Raw genomic sequence first — 22,403 nt, 5'->3', positions numbered from 1 at the left:
AGCAGCTGGGGCTCGCGGCCCTGCCCAGCACAAACACAGCTGCAGCGGGCCTGCCCGTGGGTGTGTCTTGCTTCCCGAGCCCAAGGAGGGGCTGCGCGGGGTGGCTGGACCGGCTCTGCGACTGTTCCAAAAGCCATGGGCGGCTCTCGCTGTCAGCCCCACACACAGCACCTAACAGTTCAGATTTCTGTCCCTGTTCTCCTCACTCGTCCTCAGCCTGGACTTCCCTCCCGCAGAGCCTCCCGCGAAGCCGCGAGCACAGGGTCTCACGTGCTCACCAGCCCTTTCCACCTCTCTTCCCCCCCCCCCCGCCATGCTCTGTGGGCAGGGACCGATCTGCGTCGTGTCTGCGCTGGTGCCTGGCACAGAGTGGGCACCAGGCCAGGCACCAGGCAGGCACTCTCTCAGTGAAGGGTGGGGGAGGACGAATGAGTAAGGAAGAAGTGAAGGAAAATTGTAGGTGGGCTAGATCATCTAAGTTTGATTTGTTGGAGTGGTCAGTTCTAGCATTTTAACCTGCTTTAATTCTTGTCAAACAAAATACCCACCTGTAAAATTGCGCCTACTAGACTGGTCAATGAGAGAAGTGTTTGAAACCAATGGCTTTAACATAAGACACCGGATCTATTGTAAATTTACACAATTAATTGCACAGTTCATGCTTGCCATGCACAGGAAGGCAGCCACAAGCACCAAAAAAAAAAAAAAAACACACACACACAACTGTACAAGAAAACTAAAGACTGACAAATTTACAGGGCTCACTACATGTACCATGGAGAAACATCGAACACCAAGAGAAAAGTTAAAGGGGAAACTTACAATTACCTGCTGGTCTGAGGGAATAAATTCAAGAGCTTTCTGGATAACACGGCAGCCATACATCTGCAGGGCCAATGACAGGACATGGCCTCGAATCCGTTCTGCCAAAGCCAGCTTCTGTTCAAGGCTGCCAAACTAGACATAATGTGTGGGTGAACACCATTACTTAGGTAGAAGGAAAGAAACCAGAGAAAGCAAAGCATCCATTATTCTGTATCAACCACTGGCATAACCTCTTTTAGCCCTGTCACCCTATGATTAATTAACTAAACTTTTTTGTTCAAAAACTCTTTGCTTTTTCAAGCCAAGAGTTCTCAGCCTCTGATTATGAGGAACCCATTTTAATGTTGAAAAACTTCTCACATACCCAACAGCAGCAGTTTCACTACTTATCTGCTAATTCCTCAAAGCTGCCATTAATTCACTAATACTATGAACCTATATTCCCATTAACTATAAGAGCATTTACATTTATTCTAAAAATAGTAATACATGTGGGAGACACTGTTTACTGGAACCTTACGAAGTGTATGGGAAAGATTCAAGGACTTCCTAGAGCAAATCTATAGCGCTCAGGTATCTGAGGCCCATGGGTTAGAAAGCTCCTCTTTCATCCACATGAAATTAAACATATGGACATTCTGTTTTGAATTAGGGTTCTACATCACTCTAAGAACTGAAATTTTCTCTATATATACGGCAACAGAGTCCGGGGGGCCAAGTTAGCAGAATAATTTAGAGGTAAGGCTGCACAAATGTTAAAGCTCTTCCTAGAAGGATTTCCCATCCCTGGCTTTTTATTTTCATTTGAATGACATAATCATGAGACTGGAGGAGATTTTATATATAATCAGCTTCCCAAACCCACTCAGTTTCCACGCAAGGGAACTATGGACCAGGGATACTGTGTGAGCCGGGGAAGTTCTCCAGCTTGTCCCCAGTCGTACAGCTATGACCCCTGCTCAGCCAGCCACCTCTGCCTGCGCATGGACCTCTAGAGCTGCAGAGCCCTACATTCTTCTATCTGGAACAAGATGTGGTGAGAAGACATTCTAAAATCAAAAATATAAGTCATTTTATGTTGGTTTCTTATTTTTAATTGGGAATTTTTAATTTTAAGTGAAATTTAAGGGGAAGAAGCATAGGATTAAAAGTCACTGGTTTGTTTTTGTTTTTTTTAAGATTTTTTAAATTTATTTGACGAGAGAGACACAGAGAGAGAGGGAACACAAGCAGGGGGAGTGGGAGAGGGAGAAGCAGACTTCCCGCTGAGCAGGGAGCCCGATGCGGGGCTCGATCCCAGGACCCTGGCATCATGACCTGAGCTGAAGGCAGACGCTCAACGACTAAACCACCCAGGCTCCCCTAAAAGTCACTGGTATTACTTTACCAATTCAATAGATGCATCTCAGAAACAAGAATCATCATAAATGGTTTTTCAGTTCTCTGAATTTTTAAAAACAGACCATATCTAGTACAGCACCCCTAGTTTTTGCTTATTCCCCAAACTGATTTTGACTGATAGTTGCCCCTCAAGTATTGGATCAATTTAAAAAGCACAAACATTCAAATTAAAGATACAATGGATTAACTCTAACCTTTCGCAAGGGCACATGGATTGTTTGCTACCAAATATTACAGTAATTTTACAGGAACCACAAAAAGGTTACTCTTTGTTACAAGAACCTAAAGTAATAGCAACAATTTTTACTGCTGTTAATACAGACCACAAAGATGACAGATGTGTTTATAAAACAAAGTTCCTTTAAAAGTCACTGCATTTTCATTTTGCTCAGAATTTAATCACAAAATCTCAGTAAATAAAAATGTTACAAATATGCTGGTTTCTTAGTGTATCACTAAGGAGTTAAGAGTCAAAGAAGTAGGGCACCTGGGTGGCTCAGATGGTTAAGCGTCTGCCTTTGGCTTAGGTCATGATCTCCAGGTTCTGGGATCAAGCCCCATACTGGGCTCCTTGCTCAGCAGGGAGCCCGCTTCTCCCTCTGCCTCTCCCCCTGCTTGTGCTCTGTCTCTCTCTCTCAAATCAATAAATAAAATCTTAAAAAAAAAAAAAAGAGTCAAAGAAGTTCAGTCTTTGTGAGAAAAGGTAGGAATACAAAGGCTGTGAGTGAGCCTTTTCTTTTTTTAAAATCTTCACACCAACTGAACAAAGTAAGATGTATAAACTGACAAATTTCTTCTGTCTGGAGCAGGTAATGTGCAGTCCCAGCATTTCCCCCTGTAACAGGTTCTTCATCTCAATGTCTCATTCCTTTCTGGATTTAGGACTTGGTTGGAATTGCTGATACCGGCCCACAAGGGTTACAACAGCATACCAAAAAATCCCTGCCTTTCCGACATTTTAGTTTAGTAGGGGAAACACACATTAATCCAACAATCTCATTAATCCTTTCCAAAAGCAATGGTAACAAGAGTGGACGTTATTCATAATAACAGAAGTAAAAGAGGAAACCAAGGCTGAAGGATCACCTAAAAAGAAGCATTTAACAATCCTCATGACTGTAGTTCATGATGAAAAAGACTACAGTTGACATTCAAAGATAACTCTCCAGGAATCCTAAAAACCCATTTTTTAGAACACTTTATCGTGATCCTGCTAAAATTATCTTACGAGGATTATTTCCTCTAAAAATGACATGTTTAGTGAATCTATCATAACAATCAGAAATAATGTGCTGGATCCTAATGGGGACAGCGGTTCTCCAAACACATTCCTAAAATAGACTGGCACATCTGCTTGGGTATTTAAACGATATACTGCTGCTAATAACTTGGAGAAACATCTAAAAGCTCTTCAAAAAGACCACACACACTTCATTTTGAGGACTGGAATGAGATTGCCATTCTAAAAACAGCTAATGAAAATCAAAATGCTCCGGAGATTCTCTAACGTCAAAGAATAGAAAGAACAAAGGCTTACTTCAAAGAACTTCTGAATGACGTAATTTCCAAATACATCCACCATTAGCTGGTAAGCGGCCTGGAGGATTTCATTGAAGACAAGCTGGCGTTCAGCTGGTGTGGCTCGTTCCAGTTTCAGCTGAATGAATCTGAAGTACAAAGTAAAAATGGCAATCCTAGCATCTCAGGAAGACTTGGAAATCAATAAGGATTAGTTCAATTTATATAATGTATCCATTCTGAAATTGTGCGCATGTGCACGCACCCACATATATGGGCACACACACACACACATACACACACACACAAATAGCGTTATTTAAATGAATTAGTCGAGCTCACTTCATTGAAATCTCTGAAAAGGAAAAAAATTATAGTGTGAAGTACCCCTAACTTCACTGAGCTTTTAAAAGTATATTTAAATTTTAGTATATTTCATTACAAACATACAAAACCGTATGTATGCGTGGGGATGAGGGGGAGACAAGCAGGGGGGCAGGGAAACGAGGGTGAAGGTGGGCATAACTCAGGGAGAACTCTACCTGATTTTCTCTTTTAGAAACCAGCCCTACATCAATGAACTCTGTGCTTACAGCCCTTCGCTGTCTCCTTTAGCTCATGGGCATATGAAGCAGTACTCATTCATGATATGGAAGAGCTGTGATTTATGACTGCAGGGTCTTCTGAAGTAGTACTCAAGTCTGCAATTTTCAGTTCAGGTAACTATATAAGAAAAAACATGCTGTCTCCCAATCTGGTCTATAGGATCCAAGTATGAGAAATCCTTGCCCAGTAGCAAGATGGCAAAACTGAAAGAGGAGATGGGTTCTTTAGAAGCTGTTTCAGTGGGCAGAGAGAGCAAGAAAGAGAAATGGAGACAAATAGGAAAGGATGGGTGATGTCACCATAATTAGGCTTTTTTCCCCCAGAACCAGGGTGGTCCCCTTCTGCGAAGGCCACTAAAACAGCCAAACGGGGAGGGATAAGCCAAAGCAGATTCTGTGTTTTAGAGCAGCCTCTTCTCTCTCACCTCTACGTAGACTCACTTCTACAGAGTGGAACGACACAGAAAAGTAGTGGAGCTATCTTATTCCTGAGCAAGCAGACATCCAAACTTACATGTGAATAATTTCTCTTTAACAGCAAGACTCTTGGGGTGCCTGGGTGGCTCAGTCAGTTGAGCATCTGCCTTCAGCTCAGGTCATGATCTCAGGGTCCTGGGATCGTGCTCCATGTTGGGCTCCCTGCTCAGCAGGGAGTCTACTTCTCCCTCTGCCCCTCCCCCCCGCCCCACTTGTGCTCTCTCTCAAATAATAAAATCTTAAAAAAAAAAAAAAAAAAAAAAGAGCAAGACTCTTAATAGTGATTTAAGTAACAAAAGTGTACATACATCTTTGTGTTAGTGTTTCTGTTCCTTAAATTATAGACATTCTGTGAGGTTCCCATGAACTAGGAACACCACAATAAGATAAAAAGGTTTGTTTGAAACATGTGATCCAGATTACTAAAGGGCTCTTTTCAATCACCTGTGTATCTGATGACCCTCATACCCCCACATCCCTCTGAAATAAATAATAGGAAGCATACTAAGAGGCAAACTTTGTTTCAATTACTTCATGGCTATTTACTTAGTGTATACCTTATCTGAGGCATGGAATTTAAGGCATTAAGATTTCAGTTACCTTAAGTGCCAAAGCCAAGTCCTCACCTGGACCCATGCTGGTCTTGGGAAAACTCCATTATATGCCCAGCGATCTCCCGCAGTTGTAAATTGGGGTACCGGTTATTTCGGAAATCCTCCAGAAGCCTGCTCCTGCCAGAGGGCATGACATCAGACATTCCGTATCGCAACCGGGAGGAAGAAAACAGGGTGCTGCTGGGGCTGAAGAGGCTGGAGGCACTGCTCGCGCTGCGGTACTTGGCTTCAGCGCCTGGCGCAGCAGAGATGTATCTCCCACTGCCATTGGTGAGGCCTCCTGTTGGTTACAGAACAAGACAACTCAAGACTCATTCTTAAGGAATTCTGTTCAAGAGAGGGAAAAAGCATCTCACACATGAAAGCCTGCATCGTTTCTGATTTTGTTTCAATTCTATTGCTTTTGTGTTAAGATCTGATTCTATCAGTGCCACAGTTTTTATAAGGCCAACTCACCAAGACGGAAAGAAACTTCTGCACAAAGACTGAGAGGGGAAATGCTTGGACCCACTGATAGGGGACCGCTAGCAATAACGGAGCAATGGTTAACACAGCCCTTAGTAAGGAAAATGATGGGGAAAGTGCCTGCCCTGTGACCCAACACCTCAGCACCAGGAATCCGAAAACACACAATGCACAGAGACCGCAAGTCGTTTTCTGCTCTGAGCTCTGGGGAGATTCCTGCCATGAGTAGAATAATCCAATGCCCATCGGAAACCCTTCCTTAAAAAAGGAAAAAAAAAAAATCAAGAGTATCCAGATTGGTCTGTTTTATATAAAGAGCTTCCCAAAAAGCTTTGAAGGAATGGTTCTGCCACTAAACAGAAATCTGAAAAATCACTAAGGCACCCTAGGCTGAGGAAGAGACATAAGGAGTAGGAAAAAAGGACATATGCTTTGCAATGGAAGGTTTTCAAGATCTGCATCCGGAATGGGCAGCTCTTAACACCTTCTTTTGGGACAGAGCCTGAAATGATTGCAGTAGCAACAACTTTCATGCCACGGAGACTGATGACTGAATTGATGACAAGGGAATAATAATTGTGAATCTCTACACAGATAAAATAGAGGTAAGACCAAAAAGCTTATCAAAATGTAAAGCAGAGTAAAAACGTATCATGAGAATATATATTCAATATTCTTTCTTTTTTACAATGGTAGTTTTTTCTTAAGTTTACACTATAAAAAAAAAAAAAAAACCCTTTCTGTGTGTTACTTTACCCCACTCCTTTTAAACAAAAAGGCAAAGTAGGTAAGAAAAACCAAAATAAACCACAAAGAGCACAGATGAACAACAACTCAGAATCCATGAGAAAAGTCACCCAGCATGAACTGTCCATTAACTTCATGAGAAGTAATGAATGTCTGCTCTGGAGTTTAATGGCAGCTACAAAAAGATACCCAGCTTGGATTTCTCCACAGAATTCTACGGCCCAGCTTCAAAGGTCTGGATCTCAATGAAAGTGATGGAACCAAAAGGAAATGGCTCAATGTTAACATTTGTGAAACATTTACTGAGCACTTGTCCTATGCCAGGCGCTATGCTAGAAGTATTCCATATACACTTTTACTGAATTCTCACTGGTATTTTGGAAAAGAAGTTTTAAATTACCATTTAAGTAACAGATAATTAAGGCCCAAAGAGGTGAAATGCTCACCCAAAGATACAAAACCCAAGATAACTGTGGCTAGAATCTGTGACACAACTCAACTCCAGAGTAAGTGCCTTTGCAACCAAATGAGACTCATTTTCAGACTCAGTTATATCAAGAAAGGGAGGAGGTTTATAAGAATAGAGAAGAGTAAGTAGCCATATGGCTGTTCTTTATTAAACCATTAGAAACAATTCTTTATTCCCTGGCCTGAGAAAGCAGAGAAATGGGCAAAGAGGTGAAAATCAAGTAAGTCAGCAGGTCCTGCAGAGTGTGGGAACAGCAAGGAACGTGCTTAAGAAGAAGGAATGGCACAAACACACACAGTTTTGAAAAGAAAGATATTTTAGGAATCTAGTCACTAATAAAGGCATTTAGGAAAAAGTAACAAATCAACGGAGAAACAGAACGAAACTCCTAAAAAAACCATCCTAATATGGATGACAAACATAAGGAAACCTGAACTGTAATTGACAAATTGCTTTATTAACTTAGAATGGGCAGCCCTGAGAGTTAAAACCCCCATATTGTGAGATTTACCTCCGAGATTGCAACCAGGTTCCACAATAAATACAAGAGAAAAATTTTCTCTGGCTTAAGTAAGGTGAAGGGAAAAGAAACCATTCTGAGACAGGCCAGAGCGCTCTGTTCTTCACCAAGTCTGCCCTCTGGGGAAACTAGTTAACCAGAGCACAACCTGCTGGGCTACCATCAGAGACCGACTGAGCTGGGGAAGGGAGATACACAACTCCAGCCTATTCAACCCATCCTGTCCCACCAAAAGGGGGAGGAAACAAATGAGAAGCCCTTGTGAAGCTGGAGGTCCGGAAGCACGGGCTCCCTAAAAGACCGAGCCCCAAAGATGGGACCACAGAGCACTGCCCCTCCCCGCACACCTCGCCAACACATGACCGAAAGCCTCTTTACAGCAGTTCTTTTTACCCGGCACATCACAGCTGGCTCTCACGAAACAATTACAAGGCACACCAACAGTCAGACAACACAATGTGAAGAGAAAGCAAGCATCGGAGACATACACGGCAGGGATATTCAAGTCATCAGACTGGGAACTGAACACAACTCTGGTGAATACGCTACAGGCTCTGACAGGAGAAAGGAGACAGCATCCAAGAACAGGTGGGCAATGTGAGCAGAGATGGAAGTCCTAAGAACTAAAAAGAAATGCCAGTGATAAAGACTTCTGTGACCAAAATGAAGAACTCTTTGATGGGCTTCTTAGTAAACAGGACCCACCTGAGGGAAGAATCCCTGGGCTAGAGGATGCATCAACAGAATCCCCAGAAACCAAAAAGGAAAGAGAACAAAGACCAAGAAAAACAGAATCGAATACCCACGGGAAAAATCCTGCCTTCTTCACCTTTAAAGAAAAAACGGTCAAGGTCCCCAACATCTGACTCTATTTAACACAGGCAGAGGCAACACCGCTCACCAAAATGTTTACAGCAAGTTCTCCCCAGTCTACTCTCTAATACTAATACCACAGCCAGGTAGCCCTAAATTAAAATAAGCCCAAAATGAGTTGTCATCAGTGCATACTACTGAGTACAAAATAAGTTAATTTTCACATGGTTAATTTTACAGATGACAAGTCACTTTCAGAGAATCAGGTGAGCAATCACAAAATACTACATTACCTTTTAGAATGGAGAAGTAGGAAAGGCACACACATGACTAGTAAATAATCCAAAATTAGTACAAGTTACTGAACGATAAATTAGAAACATCTCTTGCAGTTCATGCAGGGACAGAGAAAACCATTTTGTGTTTGAACTTTGCTTTTCTTAAAGGACTAAGTACATATAAGAACAGCAAGAATTAATTTCAAGAAGACAGGAATTCTACCATATAAAACTAAGTGCTTACATTTTTTTTGCCTTGGACAGATTATGAACTTTCAAGCTTATTTTTATTGTATTTCAACACTGTGGGAATTAACAAGCACAGTATACTTCTTCCAGGACACATGATAAGGCTGGTGGTTGTCAACCATGCACATTATATTACATCTGCTACTTCTTGATGCTTAGAGTTTAAAAATGGCACAATCTGGAGATTACGGAGAAAACCATAAGCATGAAGAAGCATTTCAGGAAATGGGGAGGAGATGGGTGTGGAATGGAGACATCTACAGGGAGGTAAGACACAAAACTATTAAGTAAGAATCAGACCTTTGGGAGACTCATCTCCACATCCCTTACTTTTTCTAGCTGAGGTAAGATGGAACTTATTAGAGACGAATGTTTTAGGTACAGGTGAGACCCTAAAGGCTTCACCTCACCTACAAATAAGCCACAAACGGGGACTGTAAGTCTAGTTGTTAATAATATTATCAATAGTAATATTAATAATTACAAAAGCAATACTTTTTAATTTAGAAGTGTAACACACACTTAAGACAAACTATTTTCAGCATCTGACTTGCTCGGTGTCATACAAAACTTACTTATATTACTAAACACACATATGCACATATGTACGTTTATGTATGGGAGAGATGGAAGGGAGAAACTGAGAAGTGGGTGGGAGATTTTATTTCTTAAGACATTTCCACTCTAGGCCAACAAATGTGACAACTTAGAACAAATTCCTAGAAAGTCACAAATTACCAAAATTGACTCAAGAAGAAATGGAAAACCTGACCCCGTAAGATGTAAATAGAAATTGAGCTAGTAATTAAAAATCTTCCCATTAGTAAACACCCAGGCCAGAATAGTTTCACTGTTGAATTTTATCAAATTGTTTAAAGAAATAATACCAATACTCCACAAACTCTTCCAGAAAACAGAGAGGGGTGGTACATTTCCCAACCTATGCTATAAGGTCAATGTCACCATGATAACAAGTCAGACAAAGAAAGGAAAATGACAGAACCCTTCATGAATATAGATGCAAAACTCTTCAACAAAAATATTAACCGACTCCAACAGGACCAAGCAGAGTTTATCCCTGGAACGCAAGGGTGGATTAACAACCAAAAAATAATTAATGTTAACATACCATATTCACAGAATAAAAGATAAAAACCACACAATCATCAATAAACACATAAAAAGCACTGAACAAAATCCAAACCCCATTCATGGCAAAACTCTTAAACTTAGAATAGAAGCGAGCCTGATAAAGGGCATCTATGAAAAACCTACAATGATCATACTTTAAAAAAGTAAAAGAGTAATACTTTATCCTCAAGATCAGGAACAAGGCAAGGATGTGTGCTCTTGTCTATTGTATTTAACACTGTGCTGCAGCTTCTAGACAATTGACAAGAAAATGAAATAAAAGGCATCCAGATTGAAAAACGCTTTATTCACAAGTGACATGATCCTATATATAGAATATCCTGAGGAATCTACCCATACCTATTGGGACTAATTAAGTAAGTATGGTGAATTTGCAGAATATAAGATCAATACACAAAAATCAACTGTATTTCTATAAGCAAGCAACAAACAATCCAAAACCAAACCAAGGATACAATTCCATTCATAACAGCATAAGAAAAAGAAGACAGGTAGGAACAAATTTAACAAAAGGCGTGTAGGACCTGTACACCGAAAATTTAGATACTTTGCTGGGGAAAATGGTGCACGCTTAAAAAGATGAACTTCCACCTCAGGCAATAACACAAAATTAACTCAAAACGGATGATAAATTTAAATGTAAGAGTTAAAACAGTAAAATTTTTAGAACAAAACACATGGGAAAAATCTTTAAGAGCTTGAGCTGGGCAAAGATTTCTACACCAGAAAGCATGATACGCTGGACCTTATCAAAATTAAAAACTACTGCACTTCAAAAGATACTTTTAAAACATGAAAAGACGAGACGCCTGGGTAGCTCAGTCGGTTAAGCGTCTGCCTTTGGCTCAGGTCATGATCCCAGGGTCCTGGGATTGAGTCCCGTACTGGGCCCCTCACTCAGCGGGGAGCCTGCTTCTCTCACTGCCTGCCATTCCTCCTGCTTGTGCTCACGGGCACTCTCTCTCTCTCTCTCTGACAAATAAATAAATAAAAATCTAAAAAAAAAAAAAGATTGGTGTGGAGTATTAAAAAAAAAAGGAAGGAAGGAAGGAAGAAAAGACAAGCAAAAAACATGCAAAGCAGGTATCTAATGAAGGAGTTGTAGCCAGGAATATAAAAAGAACTCCTACAACTCAGTAATAAGACAAACAACCCAAATTTTAAAATGGGCAAAAAATATGAGCAGACATTTCACCAAAGATACATGAATAGTTAATAAGCACATGAAAACGATGGTCAACATCCTTAGTCATGAGGGAAATGGAAATTAAAACCACAATGACATACCATTTCAAGCCCACTAGAATAGCTATATTAAATAAAGCAAGAACAACACTGGTAAAGATGCAGAGAAGTTAGAGCTCTCACTGCTGATGGGAATGTAAAATGGTGCACCAACTTGGAAAACACTTTGGCATTTTCTCAGTAAGTTTAACATAAAACTGAAACAAAATTCAGCAATTCTACTACTAGAGAAATAAAAAAATGTGCCCACAGTAAGACTTGCAATGTTCATAGCAGCATGATTTCTAATAGCCAAAACCTATAACCAACAAAAATCTTCAACTGTGAATGGTTAGACAAAATGTGGTATGTCCATAAAGACGACGACAATTCAGCAAGAAAATGAAACAAACTACTGACACATATAAGATTATGAATGAAATCTCAAAAACGTGCAAATGTGGTGGGGGGTGGGGCTGGGGGGAGGGACACACCATGAGAAGGGAAAGAAGCCAAACGAAAGAGATCACATATTGTATGGTTCCATTTATATGAAATGTTCAGAAAAGGCAAATTTAAAAACAGAAAGTAGATCAGTGGCTGACTGGGGCTAAAGGTATGAATGCAGATTAATTGTAATTGGTCTTGAGAAATCTTACTGAAGGGATGAAAATATTCTAAAACTGATTTATGGTGATGGTTGTACAATTCAGAAAGTTACTAAAAATCACTGAACTGTAAGCCTGAAATGGGTAAATTTTATATGTAAAATATAACTCAATAAAGTTTTTCTTTAAAAAAAAAGAATTTTGGTCTTTAAACAACTGCTAATGGAAAAAACATTTAAGAGTCATAAGCAGGCACCAACAAGTGATTGTTGAATAAATAATGAGACACCAAAAAGTGTTGAATAAATAATAAGGGGAAAAAAAAACTAAGCTAACTAAGCAGGTCAGTGATCATTTGGAGAGTATCCTAACACATGTGTGACTTCGGGGAAGAAGTATGAAAATCGTATGATGGAGAAAAGATCCACACCGGTAAAACAAGAGAGATCTACAGGCTGGTATGTATGTTCAAATACCTGCTAGCTGTGTGGTATTACGAAAGGCACGAGACCATGCTGAGTTTAAGTTTCCCTGTAGAAGACAGTTACGAGAGAAGTGAACACAACGAATGCGCGCACAGCACGGCTCCCAGTCTGAGAACCAATGGCCAGGGTCAGCAGCACAGCACTATTAACAGCAGAAACCGTATCACGTGTGGCCCAATATATATCTGGCAAAGAAATGTTAAGTTTCCTGCACCAAAAATGGCTTCAGGACCTCTACATGAACCCTGTTAGAAACCAATTCCCATACCTGTATTTTCTCTAGGTTAAGACTAAAGCACACAAGAACGCTTCTGTCAAGGAAACAGACTGAGCGAAGGCAAAGCTCTACTGATCAAGACACAGGGTTCCTGAGGAATGACATGTCTGACTCACACAGTACCCGCAGCCATGGAAGTCCCATGCAAACACAGGCAACTAAATTGCTTAAATGAGCTCAACTGTTTCTAAAAGAGAAGATACGTTAGAAAGAAAACCAGGCAGACAGCAAGAGTCATTAAATTGAGAAATCGTTTGCCCCAACAGTCATTTCCTCCTTCACAGGGGAAACAGGAATGAAGAAGGAAGTATACTTCATGACAATGTTGATCCACTGGGAAGAGGAAAGGTACCATGCATGCAAGTACTGATTCCAGCTCCATTTTCAAACCCCAAGAGCCACAGCATCTAGTTCAGGGGCTGACAAACTACAGCCCACAGGACAAATTTGGCCTGCCACCTATTTTTGGAAATAAAGTTTGACTGCATGATAGCTACACGTCCATTTACATTTTGTCTGTGGCCGCTTCTGTACTTCACAGCAGAACTGAATACTTACTACAGAGACCATCTGACCTGCAAGCCTAAAATATTTACAACCTGGCTCTTGGACCACCACCACCCCACCCCTCACCCCCCACCCCCGCAAAAAAAAAGTTTGCAAGATTTAGTTGGCTTACTATGAATGTCAATATGAGCTGACATAGTTCAAATGTTTAAATCAAGGAATTAAAAGGGAAGACCTCTGGATTTGATAATGCACTGGTTTAAAAGATACCCTGGGCATATCACGCGACAGGACGTACAATGATGGTGTGGGCTTTGGAGCCAAACACATTTGATGCTAAATCTCTTCAGATAATGAGAAGACTTCGGCAAGGTATTTCAGGCAATTTCCTCACTCTTGTACCATGGGCAAAATACCTACACCTGCCAGAGTTATATGTACAGCACTCAAAACCATTAATAGTAGCAGATAATAACTACAATAAGTATTAGCTCCTTCCATCTACACACTAAACTGGGACTTTGATTTACCCCTTACAATTTGCATTAACCCTCAGTCTTTAAAGCCAAGCATTCTGTCACTAGGAAACACTGTTGTGCAATGTACCCCCCATTGCCTTATCCGTCCAACATGGATTTACCAATCTAGAATGGCCTGACAACTTCTCTAAAGTAACGTCCATATATAACCTGAGACAATGAGTTCCACAAGGACAGCTCTGACCGCGTGCGATTTCAGGATACACACACACTCACACAAATGTGTAGGTACATACACAGGTACGTATTTTTGCCTTAAAAACCACCTCTCCAACTCAGAGATAGCATTCTTGGTCCTAGAATAAGACCTCTACTATCCTATCCCCTTCAGGACTTCTTTGACTTTTATAAATCACTTCCCAGTCTTTGTCTTTCCAAATGAAAGCATACTATTCATGTTTAGTCCGTCCTCATCTTGGAGCCCATAAAGCCACTTATAATCTTGCTGGTTAAAAACTGAAAAGAGTCCATGTAAACTATGAGCTCTGGAAGATAATTGTGTGTCAATGTCGGTTCATCAACTGTAAAAGGTACCGCTCTGGCTGGGGGTGTTGCTATTAGAAAAACCTGCTCATGTGCAGGGCAGAGGGTACAGGAGTAATCTCTGTACTTTCCCCTCAAATTTGCTTTGAAGCTAAAACTGCTCTTAAAAAAAATAAGTAAACAGAGGATTAAAAATAAAAACCAAACATAATCTTCTGGGGAAAGTGGCCATACATGATGACTTTTCCTAGGACAGTTTAGGTCTGTCATCACAGAGTTCATTGTTAACAGCACTCCCATCTACTCTCAAATGTGTCCTACCTTGCACCGTAAGTTGTATGGTCACTCTACTTCAATGCCTCAACTCTCCTCATCTAAGAAATAAATCAGCACTTCAAAACGCAAACTCGGTAAGTATCTGAGGAAAGGAAGTATGCACCACCTTCCACCTCTTGAAGGACTTAGGAATTTGCCACCCGAAGTATTAATGTTAAGTTTCTTCTCATTCTTACAGCCTGCTGTTTACAATCCTCTTTTCCTTCCTCATTTTAGGATCTAGATGGTAACATTTTTAAATCCCCATACATAATAACAACCTAAACATACAGTTGAGAAATACACATCTATACTCATTAGCATACTAGGTAGTTTATACCAAAAAAGAAAAAAAAATCAAGAATCTGGCAATTTTTTCAAATAAAACGTTTTATGTGGGAAAGTAAGATATTAGGCGTATATGGGGAGGGGGGGAGGGAGTCTGAAAAATAAGGCAAAATATTAATTGTGATATTTCGGTGGTGACACTAGATGAACACATTCTTTGTCTATGTCTCTGTGTTTTCCAGCTTTCCTGAAAATGAATCTGTACTGGATTTATAATGAAAGACTCCCACGTGTAGCCAAAGAACAAGATGTTCAGACTGAAGCTGAAGTGAATATATAGGGGATGCACCCAAACTTGAATAAATCCAAAACTGCTATGCTCTCTAGGTACAGCCTAAATAACATGAGGCACTTAAGGAAGGCACAGAACACCCAGGACACTCCTGGGATAAAGGGACTGTCCTTTGCTTACGCAAAGTACTTGTAATGTCATCAGTGGCAAGAGATTTCTAGAGTTCAAGGTGGTGTTAGAGTAATGGTTCTTACCCAGGTTTAAGCTTGAAGAGGATCCATGTGAAGAGAGGGAAGGAGGTGGTGTCTGTGAATGTCCTGGTCCCTGACTAGGGAGAGGCATGCCCACGGGTCCAGGAGAGGAGGAAAAGCTAAGGCCGTTATAAAAACTGTGTCCAATGGGGGTCAAGCTGCTCGATGTCCTCTTATAAAGGTCACTGCTGCCAGTCAGGGAGTCACGGCGGGAGCCACTGCCAGTGTTGGAGTTTGCAACTAAAATGGAATTAAAACAATGCAGATAAGAAAAGGCCTGTTCTTTGAAGAACAAGCCCAGTGACCTGTTCCTAACACTTTGATCCAGACTCCTTACCACCGCAAATTTGTCAGCAGAGACAGCCTAACTGTTCATGTGGCAGTTCTAGGGGCAGGTAAAGTAATAAAGAGGACATGGCTCAGGTTAACATGAAGCTTTTGTTCAAACCATCACACGAATGCTAAATTTACCTTCCTTTGGTGTCACATATTATGGGGTGGAGATGGGGTAAAAAGCTCGGACGGCCACATAAGCTATGGAAAAGGTGAAAGAAAATGGGCTAGAAAGAATGCCTTTCATCAACCCAAAGGTTCTAGTAGAAAAATGGAATACAGAAAAAAGATTTGTAAATGGGGTATTTCCCCACTACACAAGACTTACATGTGAAAGCCTATCTTCTCAATGGGTTCAATCAAGAGTTATTGCTAGCTCCCAATTCCAATCTAAGATTCTCTCTCTCAAACATGCCCTTCTGTTCTGAGATCACATTGTTTTACAAACACTGCAATTATCCCACTGTTTTCCTAACTACTTTCCTGCTTTATCCTCCCATCGAAACATTAAAAATATCTTGGTCTAATGTCCTTCTTCCCACTTTTCCATAATATCCACCTTAATTCTTCTCAAAAGACTGGAGCAAACTCCTGACTCTGTAAGGCCTGCAGATTGAGGGGTACACTACCCTGTCGTCTTTGGTCAGTCCTCCTCCCTCAGTTTTTAACATTCACATTTCTACACTTCCCTCCAAGTTCTTCCCAATGCCTGCAAAAAACCTCCCCTGGTTTTCTGATCCCTGAAACAAATCAACTACGAGAGTATAAATAAGTAGCAATATGAGCATAAACCTGAAATCAGCCCCAACTGTAAAACTTGATTTTAACAGTCCGTCATCTCAAAGATATGTGGGACGGCCGAATTCCCACGGGGCTCGGTCCAGATCTGCCTGGGGTATCTGTCCAGGGTTCCATGCATCATCAGTGTTCCACAAAGATTGCAAAAACAACAAAAATTCAGTTTTAACAGCACTTAAGTCGGATTTCTACCTGCTGTTCCAAACCCTCCGAGGGCTGATCCCAGGGTGGCGCCGAGAGAACTGCTACTTCCGAATCCCAAGGATGTGTTGGCAGGCTGGGCAGAGCCCTGGGAGAAGAGGGAGCTGCTCTGTGAATTGCTGCTCAGAGAGTTGTTGCCATAGAAAGAGCTGGATGCCAGGCTGTTACTGGGCTGCTGCTGGGGCTGGGGCTGGGGCTGCTGGGTTCCTAAAGGGCGAAATGGTCCATTTGTTGTTCCAGCAAGACCACCGGCTGCTCCATTTGCTGAAGCTGCGGCCGCCGCAACAGCTACGAAGAAGAAAGCAAAGCATTGGGCTGGGAAAGGCGCTGGCCGCGTACCCCAGCCTCGGCGCTAGCCTTCCAGAAATGCTGTCACGCGCTCCTAGCTTCGCAAAGCAGACATGAGCTTTGTAAAGAACTACACGAATCTGCCTTTGAGCCCTCCATCTGAGGCTTCTATTTTCTACTTCTGCTTCCAATTTGAAGTAAAAATACCATGGAAGCCAAATTCACTATGGTGGTAGCTTTAAAGAGTCTGCAGTTTAAAATAGGTACAGATGTCAAATGTAGCCATTTTAAATACGACTACTTCCTAAAATCTCAAGTTCCACAAATATCAATGTTGAGGACTTTTCCAGAACCACTGTTGGCAATATACGCAAGCCCCTCGAATTCCTGAACATATTGCTCTCTTCTAGATGTTCCCACTATTGTTCTTAATTTATATTCCTAATATATATACACACATATATAAAGCTTAAAATAAAAACCTATTCTGTCCCCCATCAAAATATATTGCTCTGCCCACTTCTCACTATCCCCTCCATCCCGCCCCCCTCCAAAAAACAAAAAACATCCCCCCCCCCAAAAAAAACCCACAAAAACAAGTATTATCTTAAAATAATGTCAAGGATTTCTGTGAAATTAGCCTTGGACTTCTGCCAACGGTGCCATTTTGTGTGAGTAATCCAACTTCCTATGTTCACGGTGGAGCAGGTCCTTGCTGCTAACCAGCTGGTACATGGCTGTCAACAGAATCTATCGAGGTCACTTGCTGCTTCTGATTTTCTCTTTGAAATATTACAGGGCACAATTGCTATATTGAGAACTGTCAAATAAAGTACATTTCAACATATTGTAAGAACATCATCCATCGCCCCTTTTGGACTACTGACAGGAGTTCACGAAGACGGAAGCTCACCTGCTTGCGCGGCCGAGGAACTGATGATGACTGGGGCAGGAGCTACAAGCCGAACAGGAGCTCCCAGACCATTTCTCGCTCCTGCATTTACCACAAGGGCGCCCGTTTGGTCATAGTAAGCAGCAGGAGCCAAAACTGGGTAACCTGGGAATATTAAGCCACATACAAGTATATATGAAACTAACAGTGTTTCCTGGGTAGTTGCATATTGTCAAGTCACAGACTCTCAGCTGTGGGGACAGACAGACGTAGATGTCTCTCCTGGCTTCACCACCTAGATAGCTGTATGACCTTGTATCTCTGAGCATCCATTTCTTCAATGAGGATAATAATAATACCTGCCTCATAAAGTTCCTGTGACAATTAAAGGACGAATGTGACAGATCTAGCATGATATCTGGCACAATAGGGGGTAGTACTACTTACCATCCGCTAAGTGTTAGAAAGGGAACTCGGGGGGACACCTGGGTGGCTCAGTCAGTTAAGTGTCTGCCTTCGACTCAGGTCATGATCCCAAGGGTCCTGGGATCGAGCCCCACATTGGGCTCCTTGCTCAGTGGGGAGCCTGCTTCTCCCTCTGCCTCTGCCTGCCACTCCCCCTGCTTGTGCTTTCTCTCTCTCTCTCTCTCTCTGACAAATAAATAAATAAAATCTTTTAAAAAAATAAGTAAAAGAAAGGGAACTCGGCAGGATAGTGAACACCTGTGCTCTTCAAAGTGCTAACCAAGGTTATCACCAGAAATCATACACTGACAATATTTTATGTTTTTTGACTAGAGAAGTAACGGAGGGTACAAATGATTACAACAATTACAGTACTTTCATACCTCACAACAGTGTAAGCACAAATATCCTGCAAGTTAGCAGGTAAAACCTAGACACACTTCAAATAATAGGATCTTCCACATCACCATATGAGATGGAATCTCCAAATCCTACTGAATAATAGGAGAAATTATAGGTGACTTCCCAATAAAACCTGAATGCTTAATAACTAATATAACAAATGATACATGTTAAAGTTACTCAGTGAATTCATAAATAGATCAATTAATTGGGCTACACTCCACGATCGGTAAGAACCCATACATTTATGCTGAGGTCTTACAAGGACCTGTTTCAAAGGAAGAAGCACAAATTACTTCCAACCCATGCAAAGAATAGGACCAGGTGACAGTGAGCCAAGAATAACATATATTCAAGATAAATATTAATCACGGGCAGGCAACTATAAAGCACCTCTGCTGTTGGCTTGGGAGAAATCCTAGAAACGTGAGGGATCGCCCCATCAAGGAACACTAGGAACTTCCTAATAATACTGTTCAGAGACATCAGCATGAAGGCTAAGGCCCTGGAGTGATGCTAAAGTAGCCTGCCCACTCCTTTTATTATCCCTAATCCTAAGGGAGAGAACAGATCATCACAAAGGAATACAGCATACTCTAAGCAATGTGTGAGGAGATATATGTAAGACGAAGACTGGCTCAGAACAATTAGGTGCTCTCATCAGCGAACTACGGTCTAAGTGAGGGCAAGTGTACGTCATCTTTGCCAGTGCCCAAATAATGACGAGCCGACACAAGCTTAAAGCACTGCCTGTTCTCCTCTCAATCTCCCCCAACAAGCAGACTGTTTTTCCCTCCAAGTATTAGAAACAACAATGCAGCCTCACCTGGCATGCCTGCAGCCAGTCCTTGTCCAAAAGCAAGGGCAGAATTCACTGCTGCAGCTGCCACTAGTGGATCTGTTTGCTGTCCCTGCTGGTTCTGATTTGGGGTCAAAGGACGCTGGCTGGCTCCTCCACGGAGAACCTGGGAGACAGAAATAAGTCAACTACTTTCTTGTCACTGAAAATACCTAAGACCCACCGTGTGCTTAAGTTGGGCCAACTTTTAGAAATTGATAGTTGTAACTGTTTTTCCTATAATGTTTTATATGACATTGCTGTTAGGATAAAAATTCAATTAGCAACATCTCATTTAGTGAAATCTCATTCTACCATTTTTAAACATTATTACACCTTTATAAGCAGCCAAAAGCATTAAAAAAAATGATGATTCATTAATCAAATACATAATGACTATCATCTGGCAGGTACGAGAGATAAAGCAATGAACTAGACAGAGCCCCTGCCCTCTTGAAGCTTTTATTCTAGTGAATGAGACAGACAATAAATGGCAACTCTATAAAATATCAGTGCTCTGACAAAAAGTGGGTGGAGGAGTCTGATGGAGTGGGGAGGGGAGTTCAGATAGGATGAACAAGGGTAATCTACCCACACAGATTAAAATATCTGTGTCTAAAGGGGGAAAAAAAAACCCACCAAAAGTCTGTATTTTCTTTATGGAATATAAGAGCACCTTCTCTACCTTATAACACTATTCCCATTCTACAAGGCCCAAATGGCCCCAAATGAGCTCCCCAGATTTGACTTAGGAGGCTTCTGACCTGTTTCTATTTCTCCTCTCATAAATTCCAAAATAGACCGCAATCTAAATGGAGATGAGTGTCAAGAACACTGCCTTTTTCAGTACAGAAGACCAGTTCTGTCACTGTGCTGAAGGATCCACTTTTTATGAATGAAACACGGTATCAAAATGGTGGTAATCATTCTTATTCTGAATGCTCTGAAGAATCTACTCCACATGATCTATATACTCCAGCAAGTAAAAATGCAAAACCCACAGACCAAGGCTAAAATTATAAAATGTGTTTTGCAGGTTTTCAAAGGCAAAGAAAGTTCTTATCAAATCACTTTCACTATCACTCTGCTTTTTATAAAAATTAGACATATGATCAGGAACCTGGGTACAGATTATTCTTGGTACCATTTGGTAAAAAATGTAAAAGAGAAACACCACTAACACTTAACTATTAAAGGAGCATAAGGGAAACACCACCATCCGTACTGGCAAAAAGAGTCATGTAGACACTTGGTTGACTCCAAGTCTCTTATTTCCTTATCTGTAAAAGTAGTGAGAGTAATGGCTGATCTTGCAGATCTGTTGGGAATATGAGAATTAATGTCTGCAAGGCACAATACCTGGTACCCAGGAGACAATCAATAACCAAGAGCTAATTACTATCAAAATATTTGTTTGTGATCTAAAGAATCTAATGGACTTTAAAAGAGAAGGAGTGCTTCAATCCACATTGACAGAAGAGTCAAGGGAGGCTGCCCAGTTGAGTGCTTGCACCAAGACTTAGAAGATGCCTCACCAATGACCCAGAAGAGCTCTCACTCTAGGAATAAAGTAAACAGCGTGTACAGAGATATGGCAAATACTAACAGTTCAAGAACGACTAAAACATCAATGAAAGCATCATTTCCATAGGGTATTGTGAACCAGGTTTATGTATGGTTAGGAGTTGTGTAAAAGGTTGGGGGACAGGCGAAGGGACAAGGTGCCTGAAGAAAGAGGTAGTCCAGACTACTGGGCCCAGTTTTAATGAGAAGAGCAGCAGGTTTCCTTTTTGTCCACTGTCTAGAAATCTGTGTGGGACCCTGATGATTAATCAATGTTCTTAAGTCAGCTGCCAGTATTCATGTATTTTAATTTCATCAACAGCTATCAAGTCTGGATTTTATGGAAACAAATATGTACAATTTTACAAGTAACAGTTTAACATCGAATAAAATCAACAAAAACGACTGAAGATCGGTGTAAAACACTATTCTCAGAGTCTGCTTACTATCTACCTTTACAGTGCAAAAGCTGTTAAATTCAAATTTCTTTTCAAAGGTTACTGATTTACATACACAGTTTTTGAGATCTACCAATACTTAATATGCAAGTAGATGCTCAATGGGGATATTTTAATTAATAATCATTCATCCTTCTATAGTTCACCATGCTCAGTAGAATTATCATCTACACAGTCTCCCCCAATCTAGAAAGTTCAGAAGCCATTCTAAACGCTTCTCTGTCAAAATGCCATATCTAACACCAAATCACCACCAAGTGTGCCTACATGTGCTTGGCTTCAACCCAACACCCAAAGAGTTTTTCTTTAGCAAACATTTTGAAATAGAAAAGAACAAAATTTTTGTCAAATGTCAAAGGAACCTTCACAAAAAGGATGAAAAGGAATCAGAAGTAAGACGGAGTGCCTGGAACGTCACTGACTGTGCTCAAGGTTCCAGCAATTAGGTGTGGAACAGTTACCATGCCTAGAATGTAACAAATGTTCTGTTTTCTGAAAAAATGTCAAGGCCAAAAAGATCAAAAGCAAACTTTTTTTTAAAAAGGGCCTCTCATTTCAATGACTATGACAAAGGAGTTCACCAAGAAAATCATATTTTCCTAAAACAACTGAAACCAAAAACTGACAAAAACAACACTGGAACTAAAATATGGCTGCTTATTAAAAATGCCAGTAACCTTTTCTCAGTGGCATCTGTAATAGTGGATGACAGAAAACCCTGAAATGCAAAGGATTACAGTGCCCATTTTACAGCTAAGGATAT

The 22,403-nt window shown here is 40.9% G+C and overlaps 1 protein-coding gene and 1 non-coding gene across 20 annotated transcripts in view; both read right to left on the bottom strand.

Moving 5' to 3' along the window:
* PUM1 (pumilio RNA binding family member 1) overlaps positions 1-22,403 on the bottom strand; it is a 137,327-nt gene that overhangs the window by 16,595 nt on the left and 98,329 nt on the right. For 13 of the 19 annotated variants that reach the window (XR_013448292.1, XR_013448294.1, XR_013448293.1 and 10 more), the window contains 7 exons: positions 19,608-19,746; positions 17,936-18,079; positions 16,726-17,022; positions 15,406-15,642; positions 5,453-5,720; positions 3,764-3,893; positions 823-957 (listed from right to left, as the gene is read on the bottom strand). Coding sequence is in view for 16 of the 19 variants with exons in the window: in XM_078073501.1 (XP_077929627.1) it covers positions 823-957; positions 3,764-3,893; positions 5,453-5,720; positions 15,406-15,642; positions 16,726-17,022; positions 17,936-18,079; positions 19,608-19,746 (1,350 nt within the window). In the remaining 3 variants the exon portion in view is untranslated. The remainder of the gene's footprint in view (positions 1-822; positions 958-3,763; positions 3,894-5,452; positions 5,721-15,405; positions 15,643-16,725; positions 17,023-17,935; positions 18,080-19,607; positions 19,747-22,403) is intronic. The other 6 variants (XM_078073503.1, XM_078073506.1, XM_078073516.1 and 3 more) reach the window with 4 other exon arrangements.
* LOC118539891 (small nucleolar RNA SNORD103/SNORD85) lies at positions 19,414-19,491 on the bottom strand. Its single transcript, XR_004919378.1, has one exon. It is a non-coding gene; the product is annotated as a small nucleolar RNA SNORD103/SNORD85 (small nucleolar RNA).

This window comes from Halichoerus grypus, chromosome 5, assembly GCF_964656455.1.
Source record: "Halichoerus grypus chromosome 5, mHalGry1.hap1.1, whole genome shotgun sequence".
Classification (NCBI taxonomy): domain Eukaryota; kingdom Metazoa; phylum Chordata; class Mammalia; order Carnivora; family Phocidae; genus Halichoerus; species Halichoerus grypus.
This window is presented reverse-complemented; position numbering and strand designations above follow the sequence as displayed.